At 51.4% G+C, this 27,892-nt stretch overlaps 6 protein-coding genes across 6 annotated transcripts, besides 34 other annotated features; all 6 read right to left on the bottom strand.

Annotated features, from left to right (window-relative positions):
• Positions 1-10,934: part of a sequence feature (heterozygous, non-Esmeraldo-like haplotype) that runs on past the window's edge.
• On the bottom strand, positions 25-1,263 carry Tc00.1047053509437.80 (hypothetical protein, conserved; the record flags this gene model as incomplete). The annotated part of the gene is made up of 1 exon (XM_813200.1): positions 25-1,263. The coding sequence occupies one exon, from the start codon at positions 1,261-1,263 to the stop codon at positions 25-27; it is 1,239 nt and encodes a 412-aa protein (XP_818293.1).
• Positions 1,296-1,341: a sequence feature (T-rich).
• Positions 1,531-1,559: a sequence feature (AT_rich).
• Tc00.1047053509437.70 (hypothetical protein, conserved) lies at positions 1,763-3,073 on the bottom strand (the record flags this gene model as incomplete). The annotated part of the gene is made up of 1 exon (XM_813199.1): positions 1,763-3,073. One exon carries the CDS (start codon positions 3,071-3,073, stop codon positions 1,763-1,765), a length of 1,311 nt encoding a protein of 436 aa, XP_818292.1.
• Positions 3,137-3,185: a sequence feature (A-rich).
• Positions 3,437-3,462: a microsatellite.
• Positions 4,993-5,013: a microsatellite.
• Positions 5,231-5,321: a sequence feature (T-rich).
• Tc00.1047053509437.60 (hypothetical protein, conserved) lies at positions 5,675-6,880 on the bottom strand (the record flags this gene model as incomplete). The annotated part of the gene is made up of 1 exon (XM_813198.1): positions 5,675-6,880. The coding sequence occupies one exon, from the start codon at positions 6,878-6,880 to the stop codon at positions 5,675-5,677; it is 1,206 nt and encodes a 401-aa protein (XP_818291.1).
• Positions 7,047-7,076: a microsatellite.
• Positions 7,305-7,336: a microsatellite.
• Positions 7,510-7,529: a microsatellite.
• Positions 7,593-7,618: a microsatellite.
• Positions 7,684-7,704: a microsatellite.
• Tc00.1047053509437.50 (AAA ATPase, putative) lies at positions 7,907-10,540 on the bottom strand (the record flags this gene model as incomplete). Its single annotated transcript, XM_813197.1, has 1 exon — positions 7,907-10,540. The coding sequence occupies one exon, from the start codon at positions 10,538-10,540 to the stop codon at positions 7,907-7,909; it is 2,634 nt and encodes an 877-aa protein (XP_818290.1).
• Positions 10,347-10,373: a microsatellite.
• Positions 10,802-10,885: a sequence feature (T-rich).
• Positions 10,935-11,093: a sequence feature (haploid, non-Esmeraldo-like haplotype).
• Positions 10,937-10,972: a microsatellite.
• Positions 10,999-11,019: a microsatellite.
• Positions 11,094-11,529: a sequence feature (areas merged during assembly that could not be assigned to a particular haplotype. This can correspond to areas where the two haplotypes were merged or to regions with more than two copies in the genome that were merged during assembly.).
• Positions 11,102-11,187: a sequence feature (A-rich).
• Positions 11,411-11,449: a sequence feature (AT_rich).
• Positions 11,485-11,528: a sequence feature (CT-rich).
• Positions 11,530-11,781: a sequence feature (haploid, non-Esmeraldo-like haplotype).
• Positions 11,591-11,615: a microsatellite.
• Tc00.1047053509437.40 (heat shock protein DnaJ, putative) lies at positions 11,650-12,825 on the bottom strand (the record flags this gene model as incomplete). Its single annotated transcript, XM_813196.1, has 1 exon — positions 11,650-12,825. The coding sequence occupies one exon, from the start codon at positions 12,823-12,825 to the stop codon at positions 11,650-11,652; it is 1,176 nt and encodes a 391-aa protein (XP_818289.1).
• Positions 11,782-24,707: a sequence feature (heterozygous, non-Esmeraldo-like haplotype).
• Positions 12,861-12,947: a sequence feature (T-rich).
• Positions 13,189-13,224: a microsatellite.
• Positions 13,256-13,290: a microsatellite.
• Positions 13,411-13,441: a microsatellite.
• Tc00.1047053509437.30 (hypothetical protein, conserved) lies at positions 13,454-24,469 on the bottom strand (the record flags this gene model as incomplete). The annotated part of the gene is made up of 1 exon (XM_813195.1): positions 13,454-24,469. The coding sequence occupies one exon, from the start codon at positions 24,467-24,469 to the stop codon at positions 13,454-13,456; it is 11,016 nt and encodes a 3,671-aa protein (XP_818288.1).
• Positions 23,649-23,719: a sequence feature (GA-rich).
• Positions 24,708-24,738: a sequence feature (haploid, non-Esmeraldo-like haplotype).
• Positions 24,712-25,143: a mobile genetic element.
• Positions 24,739-27,892: a sequence feature (areas not merged during assembly with more than two copies in the genome that could not be assigned to a particular haplotype).
• Positions 25,146-25,367: a mobile genetic element.
• Positions 25,146-27,892: a mobile genetic element.

Genomic DNA, 27,892 nt, shown 5'->3' with positions numbered 1-27,892 from the left:
CGGCGCGGCACCGACGGGCTGGGTTTACTTCTCCTTTCCGTCCTTGCTCCGCTTGAGGCGGGCCTCCGCGCAGACGGCGCAAAACGGGTCTGGGTGATATAAATTCCCAAGAAAACTATTTCCCCACTCCGCCGCCCGTTTGGCACGACGCCACCGAAGCAGCCGCCGAACGGACGCCTCGTCTTCTTCTAGCCGCCGCAGTTTTTCACCAAACCCGCGAAACGCGTCTTTCGCATTCGCTGTCGCTCTCGCATCGTCACCCACTTGCCCGGGAAGGAGCCGTTCCAGTTCCACAATGCTGCCCCGGCCTGACGGAAGAAAATCCTCAACGTTCGGAGCGCCCCAATACAATGGAATCGCCCCGCTCAAGAGAGCGTGGTAAACCTTTTCCGTCACATAATCCGTCTCGTTTGAATTCTCAAGTGCCATGGCGTACTTGTATTTTTGAAAGACGCACAACTTCTGCGGGTAGCGTCCGGTCCGGCGAGCGCATTCCGATGGAATCGCACGATTTCTGGCGCAAGCACCAAAACTATGAACCGGGTAATGCTCCGACAGGCGGCGAATAAACTCTGCACGGCGCGCCTTGCAGCGAGACACGAACACTGCCACCGCAGAGTGGCGTTGCTGCCACTTCCCCCAGTCAAACGCATCTTTATTAGCGAGGGGTTGATTGTTGCCATGAAGAATTTTCAGGAACTGTTGTTGTTGACGATGGGCCCATGTGAAGTAGTAGGGCCGATGGTGATGAAAAGAAATCACAACATCATACAGACGCTGGTAGGCCTCCGTGCTCCGTTTCTTGTCTGTGTGGTTGCTCTCCCCTGTGTAGAAAAGGGTGAGGTGTGGCCGTCGTTGACCGAATGGACGCGATGGAACAGGCCCGTTGTGGTTGATTGCGATGTCTGCACGCCGGAACTCCGCCACGCGGTGTCGCGAATGCACGTAACAGTTAAAATCTTTGCCATTTTCCTGCCCATCGTTTCCACATGACTGGACACAGCCCTGTGGCAGCAAGGTTGCATTCGACATGTACTCGCAAAGATAAGTGCCTGGCCGCGTGGGTACGACAAGAACATCGTTGACTCCATTGAACGTTCTTACATGTCGCGGATGGCCATCTGATGATTGAGGCGACAAAACCCCCTCAACATTCGCCGCAAAGGAGTCTACATCGCCTCCACCCGCGTTCCACAGGGAGAAAATGGCAATGGTACAAAAAAGGAAAATGATACCACGACGATGACGACTCCTCGTATGCATGTGACCCACTTCTATCTCTCTGCGCTACTCACAAACAAAAGAAGAAAACAAACAAAAAAGAAAAAAAAAAGAAAAAAACGGCAGTTATACACACATCAACAGCGAAAAAAAAAGAAAGCAGATAGAGATAAAAATGTGTGCGTACACATACATGCAATTTGCTTACATGATTGAATTCATCGACAACCCGTCGATAATGGAAAGAAGAACCATAACGTCCCCCCTTAATTCTGCACCCTTTCACCCCTCAATGCATGGAGGCATTTCATATTAATAATAATAATAATAATTTATTTCTTCCTATAGACAATGACGATGCGTCTCACCCTCCTTCCAACTGCAACATCATGGGCCTTTTTTTTCTTTTTTTTTTCAAGCAGCAGAAACGCCCCCATGCCTTATTTGTTTGTTGTCTTTTTTCCCCCCTCCCCTAAGGCACACACATCCCCTCATATTTTACTTTTTTTTTTTTTTCTTTCGTTCTTCCCAGACCTCGTGCTCACTCGTACGATGTGACAGGGGTTGCCCGGAGACCCTGAATAGCAATACGGAGCAGCGGGGATGCGCAAAGAAGCGCCCAGAAAACAAATGCCGCGCAGATAATCCAAAACGGGACAAGTGTGGGGTATTCATCGCGGTTAAACGGCACTTTGCAGTTCATACCGAAAACTGAAATGACAAGATGAATCGGGAGGCAAATAGCGGCCAGCTGATTCAACAGAGACATCTTGAAATCGAGCCCCGCCGATGCCTGCGCCATCCGCATCGAGACGCCAGTGACAAAATTCAAATTCGCCTGATTGAGCATGTCACGGGCGTCATCAAGTCGCTCTGACACCTGCCGCACCTTCTCCAACGTCTCTTTATAGTCCCGCACGGTGTCTGGCTCCTTTGCCACAAAGGACAAACGCATCGTTGGCGCAATAAGTTCCTGTAAAAGTTTTTCCTTCAAGTACAACCCCGTACGAAAGTTTGATATACGACGGCGTAAGAGCGCCACGCGGCGAAGAAGATCCCTTTGGTCCTGCTCGCCAGGGGAGATGAGGAGCACCATTTCGTCAATGTTACCCACCTCGGCGAGCAGAGACGTGGGATCGGGAAGGAAGGCCTCGCAGGTGAAGCACACCAACAGGGAGAGAATAGCGGCACTTGTGATGCCCCGCAGTGATGGAGCCGGGGCGATGGATCTTTGCATCTGCGGCGATGCGGTGTTGGGGGCTGCAGACGCGCCGCCGCGATGCCCCCCAGATCCCTCCACTTCGACGTGTCGCAGCAGCTCCGCGAGTCCGACAAACGGGGCTGCATGCATCGTCACCAAAAAACGGTCGTTGCATGCAAAGGTGCAGACGACTGTATTCTCCTTTTCCACCTCCGACGCGGCGGGGGCAGAGAGGGAGGGACCGCGATTGGGAGGACATGCGAGGCTCCCAATGAGGTACTCTCCCTTCACCGGCTGCAATTCCACCGTATCATATGTGTCACATCGGATCATCCATTCTATCTGACTTTGCTGCAGGTCTGGGAAGAGCAGCTGGAGAACATTCCTGTTCTGTTCATCGGTGCATCCCTGCATGTCCACCCACACGCAAGGCCCATCTGGGGAAACCTCTCCATCCTGCATGCGTTTCCTCAGATCATCCACCACCCTGTCTGGGTTGCAAAAGACATTGGTGGAGAATGGCACTGCCGTTGCCGTGTGAACCACAAGGCAGCGCTGCATCGGTTGCACAATGCCCACGGCAGCTGACCCCACCTCCTGCGCATCCATCGCAAGCCCGTGAACCTTTGCTCCCTTTTCCCCCTCACGCATCCTTCCTCAAAAAATTTAAAAAAAGACAAAAATTTTTGAAGCCAAAGAATCCTCTTCTCACTGTCTTTTTCCTTCTCTTTGTTGCTGTTATTTTTTCTTTTTTTTTTTTTTTACTGCTGTTTGTCCCTCCACTCCGTCTCTCGGTCGTTTCGCCGCCAAAAGTCACCAACGTTCTTTGCTGGGAAACTCCCCCACGTTGCGTTTGCCTGTTAAACCGCACTGACGCCTGCGAATGGCGAGGAGACCGAAACAGAAACAGCCGAATTTCCTTCGGCGTGTTGCTACGATGTAAGTCCCGTCAGGCGATGTCTCCCGGCTGCTTGGCGGGAAAATGTATCGGGACGTGCTACGCAAAGCTAAAACCACACAAACACACACACACACACACAAAAAAAAAAAAAAAAAGCTCAAATAAATTTGTTATTGTTTTCTGGGCTGTTGCTGTCAGTCGTTACTATTTCATGCTGCATTCGCAAACAAGTACACAAAGAAAAAAAAAAAAAAAGAAAACAAATGGCAAGGGGAGTGTGAGAGAAATAAAAGAAAAACAGACACATGCATGTTGGATGCAGAAATCATTTACAGTCGGATAGACAACGTACATGTATCTATTACAAAATAATTCGGCGGTGGTCACCTCCACCTCAGCCAACGTCCGCGTCCCGCAAAAAACGAATCTTCGCGCCCCACTGGGTGCGCTCAGTCAAAAAAGGCTGCGCGCAGATCCAATCAGGGGGATGCCCCGTGAGCATCCACTACCGCCAAGAAGCCCCAAGATGCTTATTGCCCAAATAACCCATACAGCCGGCCACGAGAAGATCGTGCTCGCTGCTCCTTCACGGTCAGCGGCTGGGTAGAATTTGCCAACGCGCCCGCCTCGTCCATAGTCCTGTGCAAACATGAACGCGGCACCATCATGAAAATGCTGGGGCATGTCACCCAAAAGTCGTCGTGCGCAGGGCGTCGCTGAAATTCAACACCACCGACGACGGCGCACCAAGATCACCGCCCATCCCGATCCATCCCATGGGACTCGCGAGCGCCTCCTGAACATGTGTGGATTCCTATCCCCAGTCGCCGGGCTCCTGCGCAGCAGCAGCTCCAGAGCCTGCAAGCCCCACTCTGGGAACGAGAGACCCATTTAGCCGCGTCGTGAATGAGGAACCCGGGGCTTCCCCCCATCCCCCGAGAATTCCCGGCTCGGCACGTCGTTGGCGGAGCCCTGGGCAAGTGGAGGAACGCATGCATTCGGGGGGCTCACGGCCACCACCATCGTCCCCGCCGCCGTTGCAAAAAAGAGGATGCTAGGAGTTTCCCACGGGACAAGGCGACGCTTGGACGCCAGGGAGTTGACACCACGCGGTTGGGGGGTGAACTCGGGCAGCGCTGGCTTCTCCAAGCCTCTTCCTCGTCAACGGTCGCGTCTCCTTTTCCCAAAAGTCCTGCACTTCTCGCGGAGAGCTCTTCCGCGAGGATCACACGGAGTCCCTCTTCTCCTAGGCCACAAGCTGTGCATTGAAGAGAGAGCGCAAAGATGCTGTTGATCCCCGATGGCCTGGGCATTGTCGCGCTGAGAATTCAGATTTTCAGCGGCCAACATGTCCCGCATCCGTCCAATTGCCCTCGCCGTGTTTATGCGTGGTGAGAGATGACTCGCCAAAAACTGTGGCCAGCCAGAGGATGTGTAGAGAGAGAAGCGGCCATCCTTGAATGGATGAAGAAAAGAAAAAAAAAGAAACACGAGAAGACAAAATTACTCCAACTCAATTCGCCCAACATCTCCAATCACTTCGGGTTCGATTCACCTCCGACCCACGTACACGCCAGTAAACCAATTCTCTCATAAACCAATCCCTAAACCCGGGGTTTCTTTTGCAGTCAAGAAGTGGCGGTATTCATTGCCATTTAAAACCGCCACGCGCACGCACGCACGCACGCACACCACAGTGTGGAGGTCAGTCTTAGCAGTGGATTGGGGAGTTGGGGTGGACCTTAAGAAGAACTACGCCTGCCACCCTCCAACGTGGCATCATTGGAGACAAAAAATTCAAGTTATTTGTAACAAAACAGGGCAGATGAATAAAAACACCCATTCACTGATTTAAGCCTCAACCGGGTGCACATTCCCTCCACATGTTTTTCTTTTTTTTTACAACCAAAAAAAAAAAAAAAAAATAATAGTAATAAAAATAAAAAACTTTGCTTCATATAACAGGAAAAGACAAACAACAATAACAAAAAAAAAAAACATTGAAATATTCACTAAAAAGGCATTCCCTCCATTTACTTTCACTTTCTTTTTTTTTTTTTTTCCTGTGTGTGTATATGTATGTATGCGTGTGGCGTTGGAACTTCTTCGCATCGCATGAATAACACCATTATGCAAGAGACATCAAACAAATGCGCTCAGACAATATTCCCCTCCCCCCCCCCTGCCATCCACCATCCATCACCCACACCCAACATTACAGGGAAGAGCTTGCAAAGCACCAATAAAGCTGCCAATGAGCCACAGCTGTGGAACACAACGAATTCCCTTCACCCCGTTCCATTCCATTTTCCTCTCCTCTCATCCTCCTTATATAAATATATATGTATACATCACTCGAAATCCGCTTCTCGCGAGCAGAAAAGTAGCCGCACGGGCTGGAACATGCAAATGATCGTCCACGCAAGCATAATGCCCATGATAGCCCAAAAACAATTCAGGTTGTCGTAATCGTCTGCTGACCACGGCACCTTGCAGTTCATTCCATAAAATGAGGCCAACAGATTCAAGGGAAGACAGATAGTGGAGATCTGACTGATAACCATCATTCGGTAGTCAAACCCGGCAGAGGCCTGAGACATGCGCATGAACACAGCATTCACAAAGTTAAGATTCACGTGGTTCAATGTGTCACGGGCAACTTCCATACGTTCCAGTACCTGTGAGAGCTCCATAAATACCTCTCGATACGCCTTTACCAATTCAGAGTCTCGTGAAACAAAAGTCGTGCGCATCGTGGGTCCCATCAATTCCTGCAGCAGCTTCTCCTTCAAGTACAGTCTCGCATTCTCCGTTGACATACGACGGCGCAGCACGGAGACACGGCGCAGGAGGTCTGTCTGATCACGCTTACCAGGCGCAACAAGAAGCACCATCTCGTCAATGCAGTCCACCTCACTGATCAACCCCGTAAGGTTTGGTAAGTACGTCTCACAAGTAAAGCACACCAGCGCGCACAGTACCGCAGACCCCTTCATGGTGAAAATGTCAGTCCCTTCCGAGTCACAAAATTCGGACGTTGTTTCCTGAATGAGAAGGCCACCCCCCACCTTCACGTGGTGCAGCAACTCCTTAAGGCCAAGGAACGGGGCTGCATGCATCGTCACCAAAAAACGGTCGTTGCACACAAAGGAGCATATGACTGTATTCTCCTCGTCCTCCATTTCCACCGCGCACCGTTGCCGCTCACAGGCGCATGCGAGGCTCCCAATGAGGTACTCTCCCTTCACCGGCTGCAATTCCACCGCATCATACTTTTCCGGGCTGAGGACTCCTTCTATCTGACTTTGCTGCAGGTCTGGGAAGAGCAGCCGGAGAACATTCCTGTTCTGTTCATCGGTGCATCCCTGCATGTCCACCCACACGCAAGCTTGCTCTTGAGTCGATAACACTTTTCGAAGAGAAAGCAGCACCTCATCGGGCAAACGAAAGTTTTGAATGATGGTAGCTTCCCCTTTAAACTGACGGGCAATAGTGCAGCGTTGCATGCCCTGTACCAAACCCTTGACTGGGGTAAAGTCCACGTTGCTTAGTTGCATTTATTCGCTTACGTTAATCTTGCCGTGGTTGCCGTTTGTCCACAAAAATCTAAAAAAAAAAAAAAAGGGGACGTCGTTACAGTAGTCACCTAAATTTGTACGCCTCCAGCGTTGTTCCGTATGTTTTTCCCCTAAATCTCGTTTTTTCAAGGCCTGCTGCTCCATCCACACACACACACACACACACACACATACAACAACAAAAAAAAAGAGGGAAATCATGGGAACACCCACACAGGTCAACGCGGGCTTTGAGCAACACTACCAACGGTCAATGTAGCCTGAGCACAAAATAACGGCACCGCATATACACAAACATCAGGTCTCATATTATCCGCGTTGACCAATAATAATTGTCCAACGCCTTCAGACCTCTCCCCAACCAACGGCCCTGGAGTCCCGCAGCGGAGTTACGGGATGACAAAATAATAACAATAATAAAAATAAAAATAATAAACACCGCGTTCTTGAGACTCCATCACAGCCCCGTCGCACACCAGCAAGTCAGCTCCAAGAGAAAATATCATGTGATAATATTCCATTTGGAAAATGGCAATAGGACAAGTCCTCATCATCGTCTACAGCTTTTTTCTACAAGCCCTTTAAAAAATAAAAAATAAAGAGCAGTAATATATATATATATATATATGGCCCTATTGATATCAACCACATAGCTGCCTCGTGTATTACAGTCATCGAGGGTATAATTTCACCCCCTCCTCCTCCTCCTCCTCCTCCACGTACGCAGTCAGTCCTTCTCTTCCAATTTACTCCATTTTTGTCGGTCCGTAATGTGTCCTTTGAAAAAAAAAAAAAAAAAAAAAGTGGGTAAAATGGTAAGTAATAGAGTCAGGAAGGAGCCACCAAAGAAGAGTCTCTTCGCCCCAGCCAACATTGCGGATATGAGGAATCGAAAGATACACGCCTCATACAGGCAAATAGCAATTAAATAAGAGAGAGAAGGAAAAAACAACAAAAAAAAAAAGAATTAAAACGGTTTTTCTGTTTGTTTTCTCCCCCACACCACTAATTGGATCCGTAGGTGTCACTCCACTCACTCAGGGCCTTTAGCTGTTTGGGGCAACAGCTGGGGTGACGCGCCTTGATGCAGGTTTCAACATCCTGCAATGTTAACGGTCGCAGCAAGTCGTGATGATACGCTTGCGCTGTCAATTCTTCTCCGTTGCGCATCTTCTCCGCAAGGAGGTCACGCACAGGAATCATCGCCGCCTCTTCACAAAGCTGCCGTAGATCATGTCCACTGTACCCATCGGTCATGGCGACGATGCGCTGCCATATCGCCGGGGTGAAGCTGTTAGGTGTCTCTTCCGTATCCAGCAGCGATTGGAGGATCTGCGTACGCGCGGGTGCATCCGGCAACGGCACAAACACGCGCTTTGGAAAGCGCCGAATAATCGCCTCGTCCAAGTCAAATGGACGGTTCGTCGCACCCATGACGAGAACACGTGCCTCACTGTTGTCGTTCCCCGCACCATCCATCTGCACAAGAAATTCCGTCTTGATGCGACGGGAGCCCTCTCCTTCGTGGGCGCCCCCCCGTGCCTGCAACAGTGCGTCAATTTCGTCCACAAAAATTGTACTGGGGGCAAGGGCCCGCGCGACGGCAAAAAGTGCCCGCACCATCTTTTCACTCTCACCAACCCACTTGCTGGTGATGGCCGCAGCGGAGATGCTGAAGAAAGTCGTATCGCATTCCCTCGACACAGCACGGGCGAGGAGCGTCTTTCCGTTTCCGGGAGGACCAAAGAGAAGTAATCCCGAACAGGGCCGTCGCAGCCCCGTAAAGAGTTGTGGGCACTTCGCGGGAAGAATGATGGCCTCGTACAAGATGCGTTTGCAAACCTCAAGACCAGATATGCCACTAAAACTTACAGGACACGCACGGTCTACAACCTGCTGCAGTACCGCTAGACATGTTTCTTCGGGAATGCCCTTGCAGTACGAACTCTGACGAACGCGTTGCAGAAGTGAGTTACCATGAGTTACACGGGTCGAGTTGTTATTCGCCGCCTTCGTCGTCACAGCAGCGGTGGCTACAGCGGGAGGATGGGATGGCATCGACGTCGATAACGGCCGTGCAAGCCGAGAAGCTGCTGGAGTTGATTTGCACCCCGCCTGTGTTGTCGTTGTCGCCGCCCCAGTGGTGGAGCGCATCCTGGCCGACTCATGTGGACGGGGAGGAAGTGGCGGTGGGGGACCAAACGATCCATCGCTCGCAAGCACGCCACTTCCTGCGGTCCTCCTGCACGGTGCATCGTCGTGGTTCACTTTGGACTGCCGCGAAGTTGGAAGTTCTACAGATCTGGACTTTCCAGGTTTGCTATTCAACGCGCTGTGATAAAAACGGGACTTTGGACCATCGCGTCGTATTTTTTTTGTTCTCACCTCTTGTTTTTTTTCTTTTGTTTCTTGTTGCTGTTTACGTGCCCCCTCTTCCACCGTCGCCTTCTCGTCACTCCTCTTCTTCGTGGTCAATTCATGTGCATTCATGTCGCTATTGCTTTTGGCGCCACGCAGCGCCATTTCGGGGCATCGCGTGCCGCGTTTTGAGAGGTCAAATGTCAATTCCACACTGTTCTTCTTCTGCCTCGTGATTTTCGGTGCAACTGCGGCTTCGCCTCTCGCTGTTGATGAGGGATACGCCTGGTTGGATGGCGTGCACTCCGAAGGAGAAGGCGCTGCTGCTGCAGTAGCGGCCCTGTTTTGTGGAGCCACATGTACTTTGCTACTGCTATGACTGTCGTTCGTCTTCTTCTTATTCGTAGTGGCGTCGCCAACCCATTGAGCATCGCCAGCGCCGCAGCTACCGGGAGCGTCCGCGAAGTAAGTATCCCACTCCGGCTTGGGACGCCTCTGAAATGCGGCCCGCATGGGATTCACCACGCCGTTGTTTTTCGGCCCATAGGACGCCACATTGCCCGCTGCCTTCTGTGGCACGCTTTCGTCATCACGCGGCACACCGCGACGTTGAGCGTCGTGTTGCAGAGGTGTTTTAAAGACAACGGCCCCAGCCAGTGGGACGGCGGCAGGAACCATCGGCGGCCGTAATAATGCAGGTGACGTTGCTGTTTTTCCTGGTGGTGGTGGCGTGGCCGTCAAGGGTGGGGCTGCTCGTCTACTGGATACAAGCACGCTGTTGTCCGCCTCATCCACCGCGTTGCCGTGGGGGTCAAGCGTCACGCGGGAGCGCTTCAAAAATCCCTCGGGGATATCGTAGAAGCGTTGGTCACGTTCTGCCCCGGCTGAGCTAAGCAGATTCATCCCTTCAAGTTCCTCCACGCTCACGTCACGCTCGGGCACCTTTCCACGTGTGCTCCACTGTTCCAGCATGTCCAGTAGCAGAAGACGACCGCCCCGTGAGTGTAAATCTCTTATACCATTGCTACTGGTAGTGTGGCCGGTCAAATTCCCACTGCCTCTCCCTCCATTATGCTGCAGCTGCTTTTGGTGGTGGTGGTGGTGGTGGTGTTGGCAATACTCCTCGACCCTGCGTCTCCCCGCACCCTTGACAACGACGAGGTAGTCGGCCACCTGCTCCTTCGTTGTGAGAACACCACCAATGGAGGCGATCAGTTCACGTGCATGTTTCACGTCATTTCCACGTCCGGTGATAGCAAAAAGAGGAGCAGCCGATGTCATCCTCCTCCTCCCTTCTCTATCCCTCTGTGATTACAGCGTGGGTGTATGTATTCTAAATATATCGGTGTAATTGTGTAAATGATGATGTGGGCGGACAGACAGACAGAGGCGTGGTTGTATCCGCAATCCGTCCGTCAATCCCTTCTTGAATTGTTGTCGTGTGTGCAGCTTACGCGGAGCGGTGGATTCAATCTCAGCCGGGCTCCTGTCCCTCCCACCCACCGCCAGCAGCAACACTTGCCCACCCACCGGCGCTGATGCAGAAAAAAAAAAAAAAAAAGGAAAGGGAGAAAACAGAAGAAACACACACGAAAAAAAAAGTAAATAATAATAAATAATAAATAAGTGCCACCAACAGTCCACATCGCATGTACACATGATAAAAAAAGAAACCCTACACATACAGACACATAGAGACACACACACACACACCAAAGTTCCACCGGCTCATTCAGCCTCACACACACACACACACACACTCTCTCTCTCTCTCTCTATTTTCGTTAAAGCTTGCAACAGAGCGTTATCTTTTTCTCCGTCCCTTCCAGTAATTTTATCCTCTTTTTTTTTTTTTTTGTTTGTTTGTTTGTTTGCTTCCTTCTTGGTTCCTTTTCTTTTCTTTTCTTTTCTTTTTTTTTTTTTTTTTTGTCTTTCCCCCCTTCCTTCGTAGACGAGGGGTCCCCCTGTGATGATCATCATCATCATCATCTTCTTTCTTCTCCTTTCTTGTCTTGTCTGTTTTATATTTTTCCTTCTCTCCCAGACTACAGTCTGCCTGTGCGTTTGCATTTGCGTGACCGAAGAAATGGAGCGAAAGAGAAAAAACAACAACAACGAAAAAATATATTGACCTCACGCACACTCACACACTAATAATAATAACAATATGTATATTATTATATATTTATACCGAAAGACACAAACACACACACAAACACATACAAAAGAAGAAGAAGAAGAAGAAGAAGGGAAAAAAAAAAAAAAAAAAAGCAAACAAACACATACATAAGCACAGACATACCTCCCTACAATTTTCTCATCTTCATTTTTTCTTTCTCTCTCTCTCTCTCTCTCTAAATATATGTATGTATTTATTGATCTCCTTTTCGTTAGCCAAAGGCACGTTCAAGAGCCTCTTTTTGTGCCTTTGTGAGCAGAGATGGCACCTCCACCTCAAAGATAATATGAAGATCGCCACGCTCAGATGGCACATGGTGCTTGGGCATGCCTTCACCGGCAATTTTGCGTCGTTCCCCGTGTTGTGTGACACCCGACTGCTCCAACTCTACCAAGTGGCCATCAAGGTGCGTTAATGACTTGCTGAAACCCAGTAATGCCTCCTTCAACGTGAGCACAACAGTCACCGTAAGGTCGTTGTCGCTACGTGTAAAGCGGGGGTGGGAGGCGGTGACAACAGTGAAGAGAACATCGCCGGGAACTTGATTTGGCTGTTGATCCGCCTCCAGCTCATATGTGAGGACGTGGCCATCTGGTATACCCTGCTCAATGTCGATACTAATGGAGGAAGTGCTTCGCACTGTCTTCTTGCCCTTACACGTCAAGCACTTTTCTGATATGAATACACCCTGACCATTGCAGTGGGCGCATGGCTGCTCCATCTGCTGAATAAATCCCGGGGCGAGTTGCACACGACGCAGAACTCGACCCTCCCCATTGCAGTGCGGACATCGCACAAGATGATCTTTGCTACGCGCCCCTGTTCCGCGACAGGTGCGGCATATTTTTGTCTTGGAGAGCTTCACAGTGTGTGCTGCCCCGCTGTAGACATCCTCGAGCGGCACCAGCAAAACCAAATCCTCATTCTTACCGCGGTCCACCTGCTGTTGCTGATGGCCCCCGCCAAAGAAGGAGAAAAATGAATGCATGTGTTGTTGCTGCTGCTGTTCCTGGGGCTGTTCAATCTTCTTGACGCCGTCAATGCCAAGAATGTCGTAAACCTTCCGCTTTTTGCGGTCCCCAAGTACCTCGTAGGCGCGTTGAATCCGCTGGTAAACCTCACGCTGTGATTCCCCTGCAAGGTCCGGGTGGTGCTTCTTGGACAACTTGCGCCAGGCCGATTTGATGTCCCGTTCACTCGCATCGTCGCGCTCCTTGCCGAGGCCCAAAACTTCGTAAAAGTCCTCTTCTTCCACTTTGGGTGCCGACTTCGCCGCCGCCACCACCACCACCTCCCCCGCTTCCAACGGCAGAAGTAGCAACAGCAGCAACACGCCACGTAGAAGAAAAAAAAACAGCCATTTATGAGAGCCTCCGTGCCACGACATCCGCAAGCGAACTATAAATTTAAATTAAAACCGTCAATAATAAACAACAACAACAACAAAAAAAAATGTAATATAATAAATAAAATAAAATTTAAAAAAGAAAAAAAAAAAGAAAAGAAGAATATCGCCTCCCTCCAGAATTATAATGCTCACCACAAGCTGCCACCGGTCCTACTATCCTTCGTTACTACCACCAACACAACCATACGTGCGGTACACGCCAGAAAAAAGAAAAAAAAAAAAAGGTAGAATTATCTGTAAAAAAAAATTAATCAAATTCTCACCATTTGCAGTAAGCAGAAACACCGTCAGATACATAATTGTATGTAATGAAGGTAATGATAATAAACAGATCATCAAATGATTATTATTATTGTTATTATTATTATTATTATTATTTATCCCCGCAAAGGGTTCATCATGAATAGAAAATAATAATAATAATAATAATAATAATAATAATAAGCACCAGTTGCCCATCCCTCCGTGCATGCACTCCTCCCCCGCAACACCATGAATCATGTCATGCGTTGCACTTGAAACGCCATGCACAGAGAATAAAGATGGCTATAAATAATCTAGACGTATATATATATATATATATATATATATATATTTACTTCTCTTATCATGTTCGATTTTTCACTGACACCTGCCAAAGACCACGCTCCTCCAGTGAGGCCCACGCTGTTTCCAACTGTGGGGAAGTGAGAACAGTAGAAAACACGTGTCGAATCGCTCCATTTGCCAATGAAACGCAAGAAATATCATCACCTCTACAGGTATTCCCATTGGCATCTACGGACAGCCCTGTGTCCTGTTTCTTATCAATGGCCTCCTCCTCTGCATGTGGCTCCTGCCGCTGCTGCTTCTCCAGAGAAGAGGCGTCACACCCACCGGCAATGACAATAAGGTACGAAATCCACGGTTCTCCTGTTGTTAACCTCACAATTTGTAGGGATGAAAATACACGCCGGGTAAGTGGAACAAATGACGGGACCTCAATCCGCTGCCAGTAGCCAAATGCTGCGTAATATACCCACAGCAGTTCATCCAACGCGCAATCAAACGTCAACTTCCCGCTTTTCTTCCCATTCATAGGAAGACATGTGGCGCCCCCCAGGACAATAAAGGCACCGTGAGGGTGTTCAGGCACAATGGCAGCGGCATGTCCGTAACGCGCGGAGGGCCAATTCCTGCGACGCCCCGTGTCGTCATTACTACGGTTGAGCCCTCCGCCGCCGACGCCGCCATCATCAGCAACAACAGCGACAACGTCCAAAGCATTTGCTGGGGAGAGTAACCACCACGAGAGTCGGATCGTGTGGAACATGTAGAGCGCATTGGAGGGCCTGAGCACGGTGCCTTCGCCTTCCACCACCTCTTGTAGGCCGCCAAAAACGAACATCTGATCATTCCACCCCACCGCCGTGTGACACATCACAGGAAGCGGTGAAGAAGACATCAGTGGTGTTTTCACAGCAGAGAAGAAGGGAATGGTGCGATCGGGACAAATTGCACGGCTTGTCATCTGCGCCATCGGCTTCACAATACTCCACTGACGTGTGGGAAGATCGAGGCATTTCAACGCATTGGAGAGAATGCCTCGGCACGCATTTACCGTTTTTTGTGTCATCCACGCTGCATCCTTCGCGTCCCCAAATTCATCGCCATCTTCACGCATTTTTCCCGCCACACGACAGCCACCAAAGCACCAAACCTTTTCTTGAATGAGTACATTGGAGTGAAACACATGCTGACACGGCACCATTTCACCATTGATGCTCGCTTTACCCATGTCACCTTCCTCGGTTTCCATCACCGCCCAGCTATGCTCTTTCGTGTCGTAACAAAAAACGGCGGAGGACGCGTCATGGACAAGTGATTCTGCCGCATGATTAAAAATGCAACTTGTAAAGCGACACCCTCGATGTCTTCGTCCCCTCCCATCTCCTCTTTTAAAGAGCGGCGGTGGTTTTCGTCCTCCAACTTGGCTCACGCAGATGCCACCATGCAACATGATGTACCTGTTGTCATAGACCCATGTTGTGTGCCCAAGACGGTAACGCCATTGCCATGGAAGGGCCGTAGAATGAGACACGTTCCCTGACTTCGTTTTCACCGTTTTCCATTTAAAGCATCTCAGCCGTGGAATACTGAACGCAACGGCACCTGCGGTAGAAGAAGAAGAGGAAGAACGTACGCGTTGCAGCTCCTGAGCATCCCACTCGTATACCTTCCTTCCCATTCTATACACTTTACCACCCACTGCAGAGACACGGTCGCCAAAGGAACTGATCCTGTCCTTTCCATGGCCATCGGCGGCAAAAAAAAAGCGTGGAGCGATGCACCGTGTTTCCACATCCTCACCATCATAATCATCATTACGGTTAGTGTCATTTCCCTCATGAATAAAAGGGGGAGATGATTCGAGTATAACAACGTGCAGACGAACGGTGACAACACCTGAAGAAACGCAAGAGAGCGCCACCGTGAAATTAGCGGCACTGTAGAGAGACGGTGCCACTCCTGCTCTTGATGATGTCTGCAAAGACTGTGGATTCTCCCTCTCGGTGCTACCACACGACATGAAAGAATGTAGGCGTAAATCCAGTCGTTCCGCAGCCAACACACGAACAATATCTTCGCAGTCAATACTTGAACCCTCCTGTTGGTGCCCATCAATTCCACATTCCACCAGAATAACGTCCATTCCAAACCATGTCTTCTGCCCCGTGTCCAGATCCATCTCTCGTCCCTCCAGAAGAATAGTGTGGAATGTCGAGAGTGCCACAAGTTCCTCTGGCGTTGTTCCCTCATTGCCATGAACACTCACATGATCATCCGTTTCACTCGGGCCGCTGCGATCGATATTCATCTCCCTATTTTCCCTCGCCGCCTCCTCAAAAGAAAAATGTTCGTCATCATTCGGTAAAAAATCCGCAGCTTCCGTGATCATGCCGGAAGTAACGGCAGCATCCTTCATTTGCCGCCCACGAGAACCCGTTTCGTCGGTTGCAAATTTCGCCTCCTCTCCGCCACGCCGCAAAAATGTGCTGCTGCAGGACGAAAAGCCGGCATTCTCTGCGGGAGAAAACATCAGCCCCAATCGGCCTCCGTGCCTTGAACAAAAAATTCCCTTGAAGGACTGTGCAGTGACCTCCAGCACCTCCACGCAAACAGGCACCTGGCGGTCCTTCATACGCTCCTCCCTCGGTAGGTGCATAACGGGGCGGAATCGCACTCGTACAATTCCCGCACACCGTGCTGACAATTCACTGCCGTGAAGTGGCTGCCAATCGGTCACAACCTCCCCCCCAAAATCACCACCACTTCTAGTAGGGCGTTGAGCAGCGGCATCTCTAAGAAGGACATCCAGGCGCAGAGTGCCCAGTATGCAGCTGAGCTCCTCGCTAGACGACAGCTCCTGCCAAAGCATGAGATTCAGCGGCCGTCTGTGATCCATCCAATGCTGTGGTGAAATACACCACATGGGCTCCACGTGCAGAGTGCAAAGTGGCCGAATTCGTTGAGTGTTGACGGAACGAGCATGCAAAGAAACGGGAGAAAAACGTGCGCGAAGTCCCCCTTCACCCCCGCCCACCATCACCACCCTCTCCCCATTCAAAGAGGCAGATGTCTTGTGGGAATGGCAACGTCGAAGTCGCTTTAAGCCCAAATGAATCAACACAGGAAGGTCCTGAGGAATAAATCCCGTGGCGGGAAAACCATTGGAAGCCGTCACAGTTGCATTGGGCATCGACGTCAACACAACCGGCAATTTTTTCACCTCAATCGATGTCACCAGCCATGACAGCATTTCAGGCTTCTGGTGTACATCGTTCGTGCGGCGTTGTCGCCAACGTCTCATCTTCCCCACGGCGTCCAGAGATGGACGACACAACCGTGCCGCATGGGAGTCTTCCCGCTCTGTTGCAAAGAGCTTCATCTCTTCGTGTGCAATAACCCACGCCATGGCGATTGAATTTTCTTCTCTGCCAGAGTCTTTAGGCGCCCTCGCAGAAACCCCGGAACCTTCCACAAGCACCAATCGAGTCTCCCCACAAGTGCTGGTGCAGTCATCATCGACAATAAGAACGCCCTCGTATGTGTAAACGGTATTCATGCCCGCATTCCATGCCGCGGATGCTGGGGGTGGGGTCGTGGACTCTGAGCCAAATTTGGAAGCACATCTTGTGCGGCAAATGACGCTCACACGAACAGCATACCGCGTCAATCCATCGCGTAGTTCTTCAACAGAAAAATGACGCCTCAACGCCCCGCCACCAGTTGCGACAGCAGCAGCACTATTCTTATTAGCGGGCGTCCCCCACGTCGCCGTCACAGAGGCAGTGGACGGTTCCACTTCAACGTAGGAGGCGAACATCTCATCGGCCTTTACCTCATTATCGTCATCATTTCTCTCCCACACCCATCCTGCTGTTGCGGTTGTCGAATCCAGCTGCCACCGGCCGATGCATAGTCGGCAGCTCACTGCCAGCCGACCCGCCCCCAGCGCCACCAGATCGGAGCCGGAGGCGGTGAAACGCAAGGATGCCTGAAGAGGCCACCAGTGGAACGGTACATGCAGGCATCTAGTCGCGTCAACTCCCCTTGGCGGACAAGCGGACCGCGCCAACAGGACCTCATGCACACACTCACTCGTCCCTGCCTCACCCCTCTGCTCTCCGGTGCCTACACCCTTGAATCGCAACCACCGCTCAGAAGAAAACAAAACCGATCCTGTTGACCGGGGCTCTTGAGTTTCATTCTGGTCAACAAGAAGCGCCAGAAGCGGCGTGTCGCTGGACGACCACCGATGTGTGCCCACATGAATTGTGAGCCCCGCCGCCACACAATCGTGCAGCTCGACAGATTCAATTTGTGCCCCCAACGGCCAAATCACTGGCAGTTGAACGTGAGAAAAGGACCACGTGGATCGCAGCGGTGTTGCCACGGCCGCTGAATGGCCCTCATCATTTGATGGATTAGAAGTCGAGAAGGCGCAAAATAAATCCAGCGGCAAGCAAAGCTCCGCACCGTTCGGGAACCGCACGCGGAAAAAAAGAAACGGACGATAAAGCGTGGATTGTTGTCCCAAAGAACGGATTCGAATACACACGAGCCAGCTGCCCAAACTCACCTCATGTGACCAGGCGTAATGCAGATGTGCATACGCCGTTCGTGCTGATTTCTCGCCCACGGCAGGAATTGGGACCCAAAGCGATGCGGCATCACCTGCTGGTTTTGACGCCCCTCCTCTAGCAGCTACGGTTGTCGTTGACAACCCCGAGCCTTCCTTTTCGCCTGACCATGACAAATGTGTGACACCTTCCCCAATCAATACGCTCCCAAGCAATGCGTTGGCCCCGTCTGTTTGCTTCGGCTGCGCAAGCGCGTGGCATAAGTGCAGTGAGAGACGCACATCGGCGACCTCCTCACAGTCCACAGGGATGCAGTCCAGCAGCAAAGAGAACTGCATCGTCTCGCAGTGCTGTTCCCCATCGAGTTGCCACATGCCGTTTCGCTTCGACACCTTCATAATGGGTGGGGAAAAAAGCGACGACACCGCCGTTGCTGTTCCGCACTGCAGCCTCATGCATACACGCGCATCCTTCTCACTCGTGTCGTGGTTATGTTCCCCGTCCTTTACTTCCTCCTTTTCGGTTTCACCAACCCCTCTTGTCTCGTGTAACATCCGCTGAAGCCGTGAGGAGCGCAGATGCCTCGAACGCACCACGCCGAGCAACTCCGTCACCACAAGACGAAGTGTGCGCTTGAAAAAGACGGTAAAAGGATCATACAACACACCCGAGTATAGGAGCGGACTGTATGACATGTAGAGCCGTCCCACAGGAACGGAGTCATCGTTAAAAGGCCCAAAAGGAGCACCACGTAACAAATCCACGTGAACTGATCGTCTGGAATCCTCACCCGACGGATGTGTGGGAAAATTGACAACAAACCAGCCGTGTACATCCCGCATGCCCGTCAACGCCATCCTTCTGCCTCCCACCACATCGCGACGTAAAAGAGAAATCTCTATCGTGGACATGTTCTGCGCGCACATCCAACCGACCCATTCCTCTCCATGGCCCTCCCCCAGTAAACTATTGGCTGCATCCAGACTTGTCCACTGGTACTTCTTTCCCTGAGGAGCGTACGTCGCATCACTCCGTAACTTTAACTCCCAACATACGTCAGAGAGTGATACACTCTGGCCGTAAACCTCCACGCTGTGTACGGTGATGCGCAGCAACGCCGATTGCGGAACATCAATCCCCGATGGTGATGACGATGATGACTGGAAAAACTTCACACCTTTCAAATCACCTGCTAGTTGCGGCTGTGGCTTAACTTTGTCTTTATCCCTTGCTGGCGACTCCGTTACCCGTTCCTGTGGTTGACCGGTGGAGACGACCATCAAATCCCTATAAAGAGGTTTCTGCATCAGCGCTACTGTCAGCGCACCGCACGGCTGCATGTCACCCAAGGCAAAGATGGCAACTGCCGTAATCCCACGCCCCACGACATCCCAATTATTCAAGTATCCGCTGCCCACAACAGTGGCGCTACCCTCTTCGCTGCAACAGTAGACCTCAAAGCACAAATTCAACCCTTCATCCATGAACAACGGAAGCAGACAGTACTCCCTCCACACACAGCGCTTCGAAACGGGATCGAATGCCGCGCCACCAGTGCGATCCCCGTATCTCACGCCAAACCCGTCCCACGGATGCGTTTCCTGTTGCTGCTGTAGATGGTGGTGGCGATGGTGATCGTCGCCAGGGCATTGAAACGAAGTTGTTGGCTTTAAATAATTTGGCGACTCGCTCATGGAGACCATCAAAAAAAGCTCACTTCTCTCCTTCTTCTGCGCAGTTTCAAGTGGGGAAATATTGAAGTACACAAAATCGCAAACCTGCAGCGACAGGTACACAGGCGGTGGCAACGAAAGGGATTCATCGCCGCCCCTCGTAGACGGCGGCGTTGGCACGTCGTTGGCCGGTTGGTTTGCTGAAGACGGCGCCCTGCACACCGACATGGGCGTCACACAGCCCCATGAAAACTGATTCATCCAACTCCATCGCACAAGCACTTCGCCCACAAGAATGCGCACAACACTCATATGATCATCAAATGTGTACAAGGGAACCCACTGACCGGAATTCATCTCGCCTGCAGAGACAACATCATCATAGCACAACCGCAAAAAGGCAAAGGCGGTTACAAACGGCGGCGACAACATCATCCCCACGGTCCGAGTAGGATCAGTGTCACTGATTGATAGCTCGGGGAGCATCTGCATTCGAATCTCCACCACGTCGTCGGAACCCATTTCCGCCTCATTTTTATTTTTACGTGGAAGGTCAAATAGCATTTGACAGTCAAACTGCGGCGTCATGCCCTTTTGGGTTGTCGTACGCCACGACGTCTCTCCCACGCCCACGACAAAAGATGTCAACGTTTCTTCTGTGTCCTCTTTTTGCAATGAAGGCGGGAGGCACATTCGTTGCCGGTAGCGGGCCTTCACCACCGTAATGACCAAAACTCTCTCACGTCCCACCACCTTCTCTGGCGCTTCCATGACTTTTGCCTCAACGCCCACGTCTTCTTGAACAAAGTTGTGGTCAAAATGCAGCTCCACAAAACCAATCACACCGCCGCTCCCAGAAATCGCCTGTGAGGCGCACGGGTGGCGGATGGCATACAACTGAGTGCCTTTTTGCCTCTCAAAGCAGTATGGCAGATCGAGTGTGACGGATCCTACCTGTTCGGTGGTTACAGCTACGCCCACTGCCTCGGAATTCGCTAATTCCCGTGAGAGAAGAAGTTCAATCATCGGTGGCGAGGGACGTTGACGAAGACCGATTACAAACGGTGATGCCGGCCAGCGAAGATACAATGCATCGCTGCCCTCCCCCTGTGACACGTTGGATGCGGCAGTGGCATTCAGGGTCACTGGAGGGTGAATAATGTCCGCATGTGAGGCGCTTGCGGTATCATGAGAATTCGACTTGTCTGAGCCCCCCGCCTTCTCTCGGACGCCAACAATCCAGCGTCGAGGCGGCGATGGCGTATGGCTTGACTGGAGAAGTGTTGTACGCGCATGCAACATGAAAACTCTCCCTAGACGCAGTTCCACAAGTGTAGAGTGATGTGGAGGCGGCCATGTCCATCGTGTCGCTGCATGACGACAAAGGGCATCACTTTCTTGCTGTGCAATTTGGGCAATGTGTAGCTGCGCTGTCAATAAACCCGCCTGCACAGAGCACGGTGGGTACATGACATGGGGCTCAATCATTATCACCACCCGGTGTAATCTGTGGTAGGCAACGATATCATCCCTATCCTCCTTCGACAGTAACAACTCCCCCACTCCAACAACAGAGACTGCCTTGGAACCATCCTCCGCGGAAAGAATGGGCAGAGGTGCATTTGAAGAGGCACAAGGAAGGAAATTGAAGTCATGACGGCAACACACCGCCACCTCCACATGGTCTGTAAGCGGAAGACACACCGCCCCATGCACATTGATATAACAATCGCCTTCGGATGGCGGCTCCAAGGGAAGTTCGTGCATAAAATAACCTGCCCTTAACCACAAGAAAAAGACTGGACGCCGCTGCAACGACGACGACGCAAAAGACGCCTTCCACGCAACGTGATGGAGCAGCCATGTCCACAGCAACTCTATACAGCTAAGATGCACCCAATACGTGCCATGCGGTTGGGTTTGCGCGGAAAGAGACCAAGTTGGACAAAGACTTGTCCTGGTTCCATGAAGTACATCCATGTGCGGATCATCCCGGCTACTAAATGTCCACCGCAAGAAAACTGCCCCGTGATAACATGGAGATGCCCCCCTTCTCGGGGCAATAAGTGGCAGCCATGCTTCTCCTGTAGGAGTGGTCCAAAATCTTGAGTTGGTGACACGCGGGATATCAATGACCCCTATACCCGCCGTGTCTCCATCCAGCAGACCATCGCCGCCGTCTAGTTCATCAAAAAGCCGAATAATAAGATGTGTCGTGTCTGCAGCAATAGTTAAGCTGCCACAACAGACCCAGCGGGGATTATGAGAAACGAGGGCGGGTGTTGTAAATGCCGCAGTAACCGTGGAACTATCCGCATACGATGCAGAATGGGGCGGTGGGAGCACATCCGCCCTCGCGTACACGCCCCTCTTCTGTTTCCACCTCCCAGAACGCACCAGAACCCCACAGAAATCCACCGCCTCTACAATACAAAGCCGCAAACAGTTCCACCTGAGTGGGGCTCCAAGAGAAGAAGAGGAAAAATACTTCGGCACAAAGAGTGGTGCGGCAAGCAGAAGAGGCTGTTGGAGTAACTCCTGATTTGCCAAAAAAGCAGCCGAATTCGCTCGCTCCTCAGAGAGAATGATACATTCATAGCTGCAGTGAATCCACCCCACAGGAGGTGGATCCAACAATGGGCTCGGATCACAGCCGTCACATGTCTCGCAATCCAATTCCCTGCCACTTCGAAGTGGAAGCCAAAGGCGGCCGGTAGACTTGGGCGATAACTCAAAAATGGAAAGAACAGCCCGCCCAAATACGACTTCTGGCGCGACCGGACTGTGCAGCGTTAGCAGCAGAACGGAATGAGCCTTATCCAAGGTTGTTTGTACACGCGCATCAAATCTTACCACTGGTGCACGTCGGAGATCATCCCGATCCTTTTCTTTCCTCTCGCCGGATGCGTGAAGCAACAACTCACATCCTCCGCTAATAGTGAGCGCGACAAAAGGATATGCCACACCCATGTCTACATGAGGGCACAGCTGCTGAGAGACCGCAAAACACACATGAAGTGCAACGGAATAGACCGCGTCTATGCACCGGGGCACTGTGAGCTGCTCCTCGGGCAAATAACGGCCACGCACCTGTCCTGACATTTCCTCATGGAATTGAGCGGCAACACGTTGCTGTGCCTTCATCCACCCCGTCGTGTCCGAGGTACCTACCACTTCAGGCAACCGGTCCAAAATTGCCTGCACCGACAACGCTTTACCCTTCCGAAAGGGAAAGAAAGACGAAGGGGCAAAAGTGTTGCCTGTGGTCGTCACATATAGCGGTACAGAATACATGCATGCGTCTGCAGATGAAACAAGAAGATCCGCAACCGGTATTTGTGTTGACACTGCCACCGGCACCCATCGCATTAGGCAATTTGGAAGTGGCACGTTATTCTCCAACGGCAAAAAAGCGTCTTTTTTGTTCTTGTTGACATCATCGCCAACCTCAACAGGCAGCAGAGCCTGCAGCTGCAATGACAAAACGGCGACCGCTAGAATGTCATCATCGATTGCCACAATCACGTCAGACCAGCCATGGTGAGAGCAGACTGATTCGTAAAAAGAAGAGCCGCAGGCCAACACATGTCCATCGGCCTTGCAACACGTCAGCCGCCACAATCTCTCGGCGGCGTCGCAAAAATCATTCCCAGTTTCACCGGTTGAGGCATATTCAATGCTTTCTTCATCGGCGGGCATGTGCAGATTCCAAGGCGCCATATCGACAAACAACACCCACCGTGCTGCGGTGCGCTCACGCAGATCGGATGTAGACGACAGGACCATCATTTTAGTGCGCTGTGGCTCCGCGTGAGTATCGCTCTCCCGCACGGCCACCGCAGCCGCAACTGCCTCGTCCCTCTCGCCGCTCCTCTTCCTCGTGGCACATAGGGGCTCGGCGGAAGCATTTGCAGCACCCTCAACGTCAAAAGCCTCAGAGACATCAGAAACATTCACGAGATCTTCACTGGGTGCTGCCGCATGAGAATCAACAAAACTTTTCAAATCCTCCTCTTCCTCTTCTTCATTATCAGCATCATCCTTCTCCTTTTCCTCCTCTTCATCTTCGTCATCATCGGAAAAGAAGATGCCTCGGAGAGATGTAGGATCACAGCTCTCGTGTGCTTCTAAACGCATCCACATAGGAGGATTGTCGTCCTCCTGCTCCAGCAAGTTCGCCCCAGTTTCCTCCAATGTGCACTGCAGACGTGGGGCAACAAAAAACAACACGGACACAAAAGCCCCCGAACGGTCCATTGCCACAGAGTCCATCTCTAACTCTACATTCTGCAGGCCATACTCCATGAAACGTAGTCTGCCCTCGGCAAGCAGCTGCCAATTCGACGTGGGGAACGCATCGGCATCCTCACCGTTTTCCTCGCCTTCTTCGCTTCCAGAGGAATTTAAAAAAGAAAAAGTGTGGTGACTACACGACGAGGCATCACTTGCCGTGTCTCTCTGACACTGTCGCCTTGCTGTGCTCTTGAGGCACCACAGGCGGCACGGCAGTGTCACGTTGTCACCGTCCAATTCTGCACGAGTCCCACATATTTCCCGTACCGAAAACCAAATGTCCTGTAGATCTTCGTTCGTTGCACAACAAACCCTCAACTCCTTCGCCTCCCCTGTGTACGTCTCATGTGGCAGCGCGGCATGGCAGCTCAACTCTATGCCAGACGGCGCAATGAGCGAAAGGAAGCACTGAACGGTGTCCTCATCCCCCTCGGCGTCGGTGCATCGCCTCAGAGCATCCACCGCACCCACCTCCTCCCCCTCCTTGCATGCTAAAAACGAAACTCGCCGGACCTCCACCTGCGCAATGACCATCCGTGACGCCCCACCCGAGTCGCCAACGAAAACACACACACACACACAATGTCGTCTGACCGTGTCTGCAATGTTTCTTCTGTGCCTTCACCCACACTCCACAAAAATCTTTCCTTCTTCTTCGCCTTTGAAGTTTGATGATAGCAGCTCCCTCCCTCTCACACTCCCTTGCGTGTGAGTCTCTCGCTGGGTGCCTCCACGGCGTGAAGGCGACTGTGGTATAAAGAAAGAAAAAAAAGGAGAATAATCTCCTGGGCAGCTGAACGGATCCTGAAATTATCTATGGAAACCAAATAAGTTAGGAAAAAAGGTTCTTTAGTTAATTGCTTCAATGTTTTATTCTCATTCAATATATAGAATTCTGTGGACCATTAGCATGGTCCTTTGTCCTCAGTTAGGATTTGAAATATTATTACTTACGAAGTGGCAGACTTTGGGGTCCTCCTACCACAAGACCCCGCCGCGTGGTGGGAATCAAGAGGGTGGGTGGGGTGGCAAAATAAAAACAAATATTATCTGGCCTCTATCGGCTCCCTGCCCCTACAAAGTGGTATTCTTCCCAAAAAATTCATACGGTAGAAAGTATCATAAAGAATGCATTCATTTATCAGGATACACACATACATTAATTAAGTTAGCCAGCTCTCCCGTGATCATTCTTTTCACAAGCTCCTAAAATAATCTTCCGGGCAGCTGGCCGGATCCTGAAATTATCTATGGAAACCAAATAAGTTAGGAAAAAAGGTTCTTTAGTTAATTGCTTCAATGTTTTATTCTCATTCAATATATAGAATTCTGTGGACCATTAGCATGGTCCTTTGTCCTCAGTTAGGATTTGAAATATTATTACTTACGAACTGGCAGACTTTGGAGTCCTCCAACCACAAGACACCGCCGCTCCCCTTCGCAAGTCCTGAGGTGCAAAAACACGACCGCGTGATATGTCGTCTGCGGGGTTTTGCGCTGGCCGTACGTACGCAAAGGATGCCCGCACTCCGCGAGAGTCCAAAAACTCATATATCCGTCGCAGCTCCCGCGTCGTGGCGTGTGGTTTTGAGCTGCCTTTATTCGCCGCTCCTCGCAGCGAAGTGTTGTCTACCCAAACGTCCATGGTGGATGGCAGGATGGCAGAAAAAGCCGATAAGGCTAAGCGTACCGCGCGTGCCTCGGCCTGCATGATAAGAAAAGACTTCTTCTTCCATTTCCCTCCGGCAATTTTAACGTCGCCGAAGTCTGAAATGAAAACGGCTCCCCAACCATTGAGTGACGCATCCGTGACGGCGGCCGATGCCTTTTCCGCGGGCTTGATGATTCGCTTACAATTATTCCCGATGATGTGTCGTAATCTCTCATCCAAACCAACCGCTGACGGCGGAAGGTTCGCCGGGGATGTCTTCAGCACAATCCCCCGGTGAAGTGCGGATAATCGCCGTCGCCCTGCCTTGATAAAAAAGTAGTAGTCGCATAAACGCGTGCCAAAAATGGCAGCCGCGTACAAAAAACGTGACGCCACAACCTCCATTTCCGCGATGGTTGAAGAATTAAGCGACGTCATGGCGCATACAGACCGGACAAACTTCTCACTCAGGGATACCGCCCGGTGAGTGTGATCAAATTGCGTCCACAGAAAGGTGTACTGCGTAGCGCCCGATTCGCGTCCCTCCCCCATGGATGCGTTACAACTGTCCGCATTACGAAGCACTTGGGCTTCCCACAATGTCGCACCGCTTTTCGACCCTGCAATGCGTATATCATCGATCCACACGTCGATACGCACCGATGGAAGTGCAGCCCAGAGGCGGTGAGCCACCGTCGTCACCACCGCAATTGCCGAGGTAATAATCTGGAGAATTTCTGGGCCGGCCTTGTATCCCACTGGGAGCCGTGTCAGCTCCACCAGCGTGCCGTCCTCCGCGCGGCATCGAAAGAGATGCCGAGTCTCCCGCGGCAAAGAAACACGAAAAAAGGACGCCTTTAAGTCCAGGCAGGAAGCGGCCTCAGCCATCGCAGGCGGCAAATAATGGGAAATGTGTAAAAGAGGAACATTCGCCTCGTAAGGGTCGTCTCTGTTCTTGTCGCGTGGCCACGTGATCCATCGTCGTCGTAAACCGGTGGTTTTCTCCTCCACAACTGAGAAAGGTATTATCCATCCGCCTGTTATTGTGGACGAAGCGTCCTCGATTATTCCTGCTTTTCGTAACAAATGCGCGTCAGCGGTTGGAATCCTCCGTGATCCTTCGCGCGCTTTACCGGAGGAAGACGGAGGGAAAGTGAGCCGCCCGACGAGTCCCCAAACTTGCATGAGTCTCTCCAAGGTGGCCGGGCTCAACCGACTTTTAATCCACTCTAGGTTCAATACGGGCACGTTGACTCGCTGTAGCGGGATAGCGTGTTCATCTTGTGGAGTGGCCGGACGCGTCCTTGTCGCGCGTCTCGTCATTGCAGCAGCATGATTGTGATTAAAATCACGGAAAAAACGCTCCTCCGCTCTCAGCCAGAGTTCCTGCCCTTCCGCAGTTTCTCCCTTCACATCAATGCGACCAGCGGCAACACCTGGGTCATCATTGTGGTTTACCTCCACAAATAACAAACTGTGTTATGGGGAAGGTCGAACGGGTCGACGTGCTTCGCCAACTGCGAGATCACGTGTGGATTCGAATCGTGTGTCTCCACGATTTGAGCCGCGTGCCTCAACGCACCGTGTTTTATTGAATGCGCCGTGGCGCACCAAGGAGCCAGAGCTCTTTCGATTTGAACGGTCGTAATATTCGTGAGATTCTCGTTGCGTCGAAGTGTCCTGCATAACTTTATAGTGTCTAACACGTCCTCCTGCCCTCGTGTCATGGCGAACCGAAAGGCGCGGTGGGGATCCGCCTTGCCGTCTTCGGCGCGACGGACCAGTCCAAAATTAAGGCCCCGTCCGGCTTCAGTTTAAAATTGTTGGGAGTTAAGGCCGCAATCTCAAACCAACGACTCGCCGTTATCCACGCATGTCGAAAAACAACACACTGCTTCCAATCGGCCCGGCTGCGGATACATTCCTCGGTCCCTTTCTTTGTCAAGGGGCGCGCCTGCCTCGTCTCCGATCGCGCCGCGATTTTTTGTAACCCCAGAATCGCCATGTCCAGCGGGGTTCGATTCATTTCCAACATGGACCGCAGCATCCTGGCGTGGCGCAGTCGGGTCGATGGCGCCACTTCGATTGCCATCAAAAAGGTCACGCAGCTCTCCTCGTTCATCGGCTGTTCGTGCGTGCGGCATAAGGTTGTGAATTGCCCCGCTAGAGGCCTTCTCTGCTACCACACTGACAGCGCACACATCTCTCGAGTCGCCTCGTTTGCTTTCCTCATATAACTGGCCCAAAGCGGAGATGTCGGTAATTCGTCGTGCCACGGTGAATTCTTTGCGGATAAGCTCCATCGC

Source organism: Trypanosoma cruzi, genomic scaffold (assembly GCF_000209065.1).
Source record: "Trypanosoma cruzi strain CL Brener 1047053515179 genomic scaffold, whole genome shotgun sequence".
NCBI classification, from domain to species: domain Eukaryota; phylum Euglenozoa; class Kinetoplastea; order Trypanosomatida; family Trypanosomatidae; genus Trypanosoma; species Trypanosoma cruzi.
The sequence above is the reverse complement of the archived record's forward strand: the minus strand, read 5'-3'. Positions and strand labels throughout refer to the sequence as shown.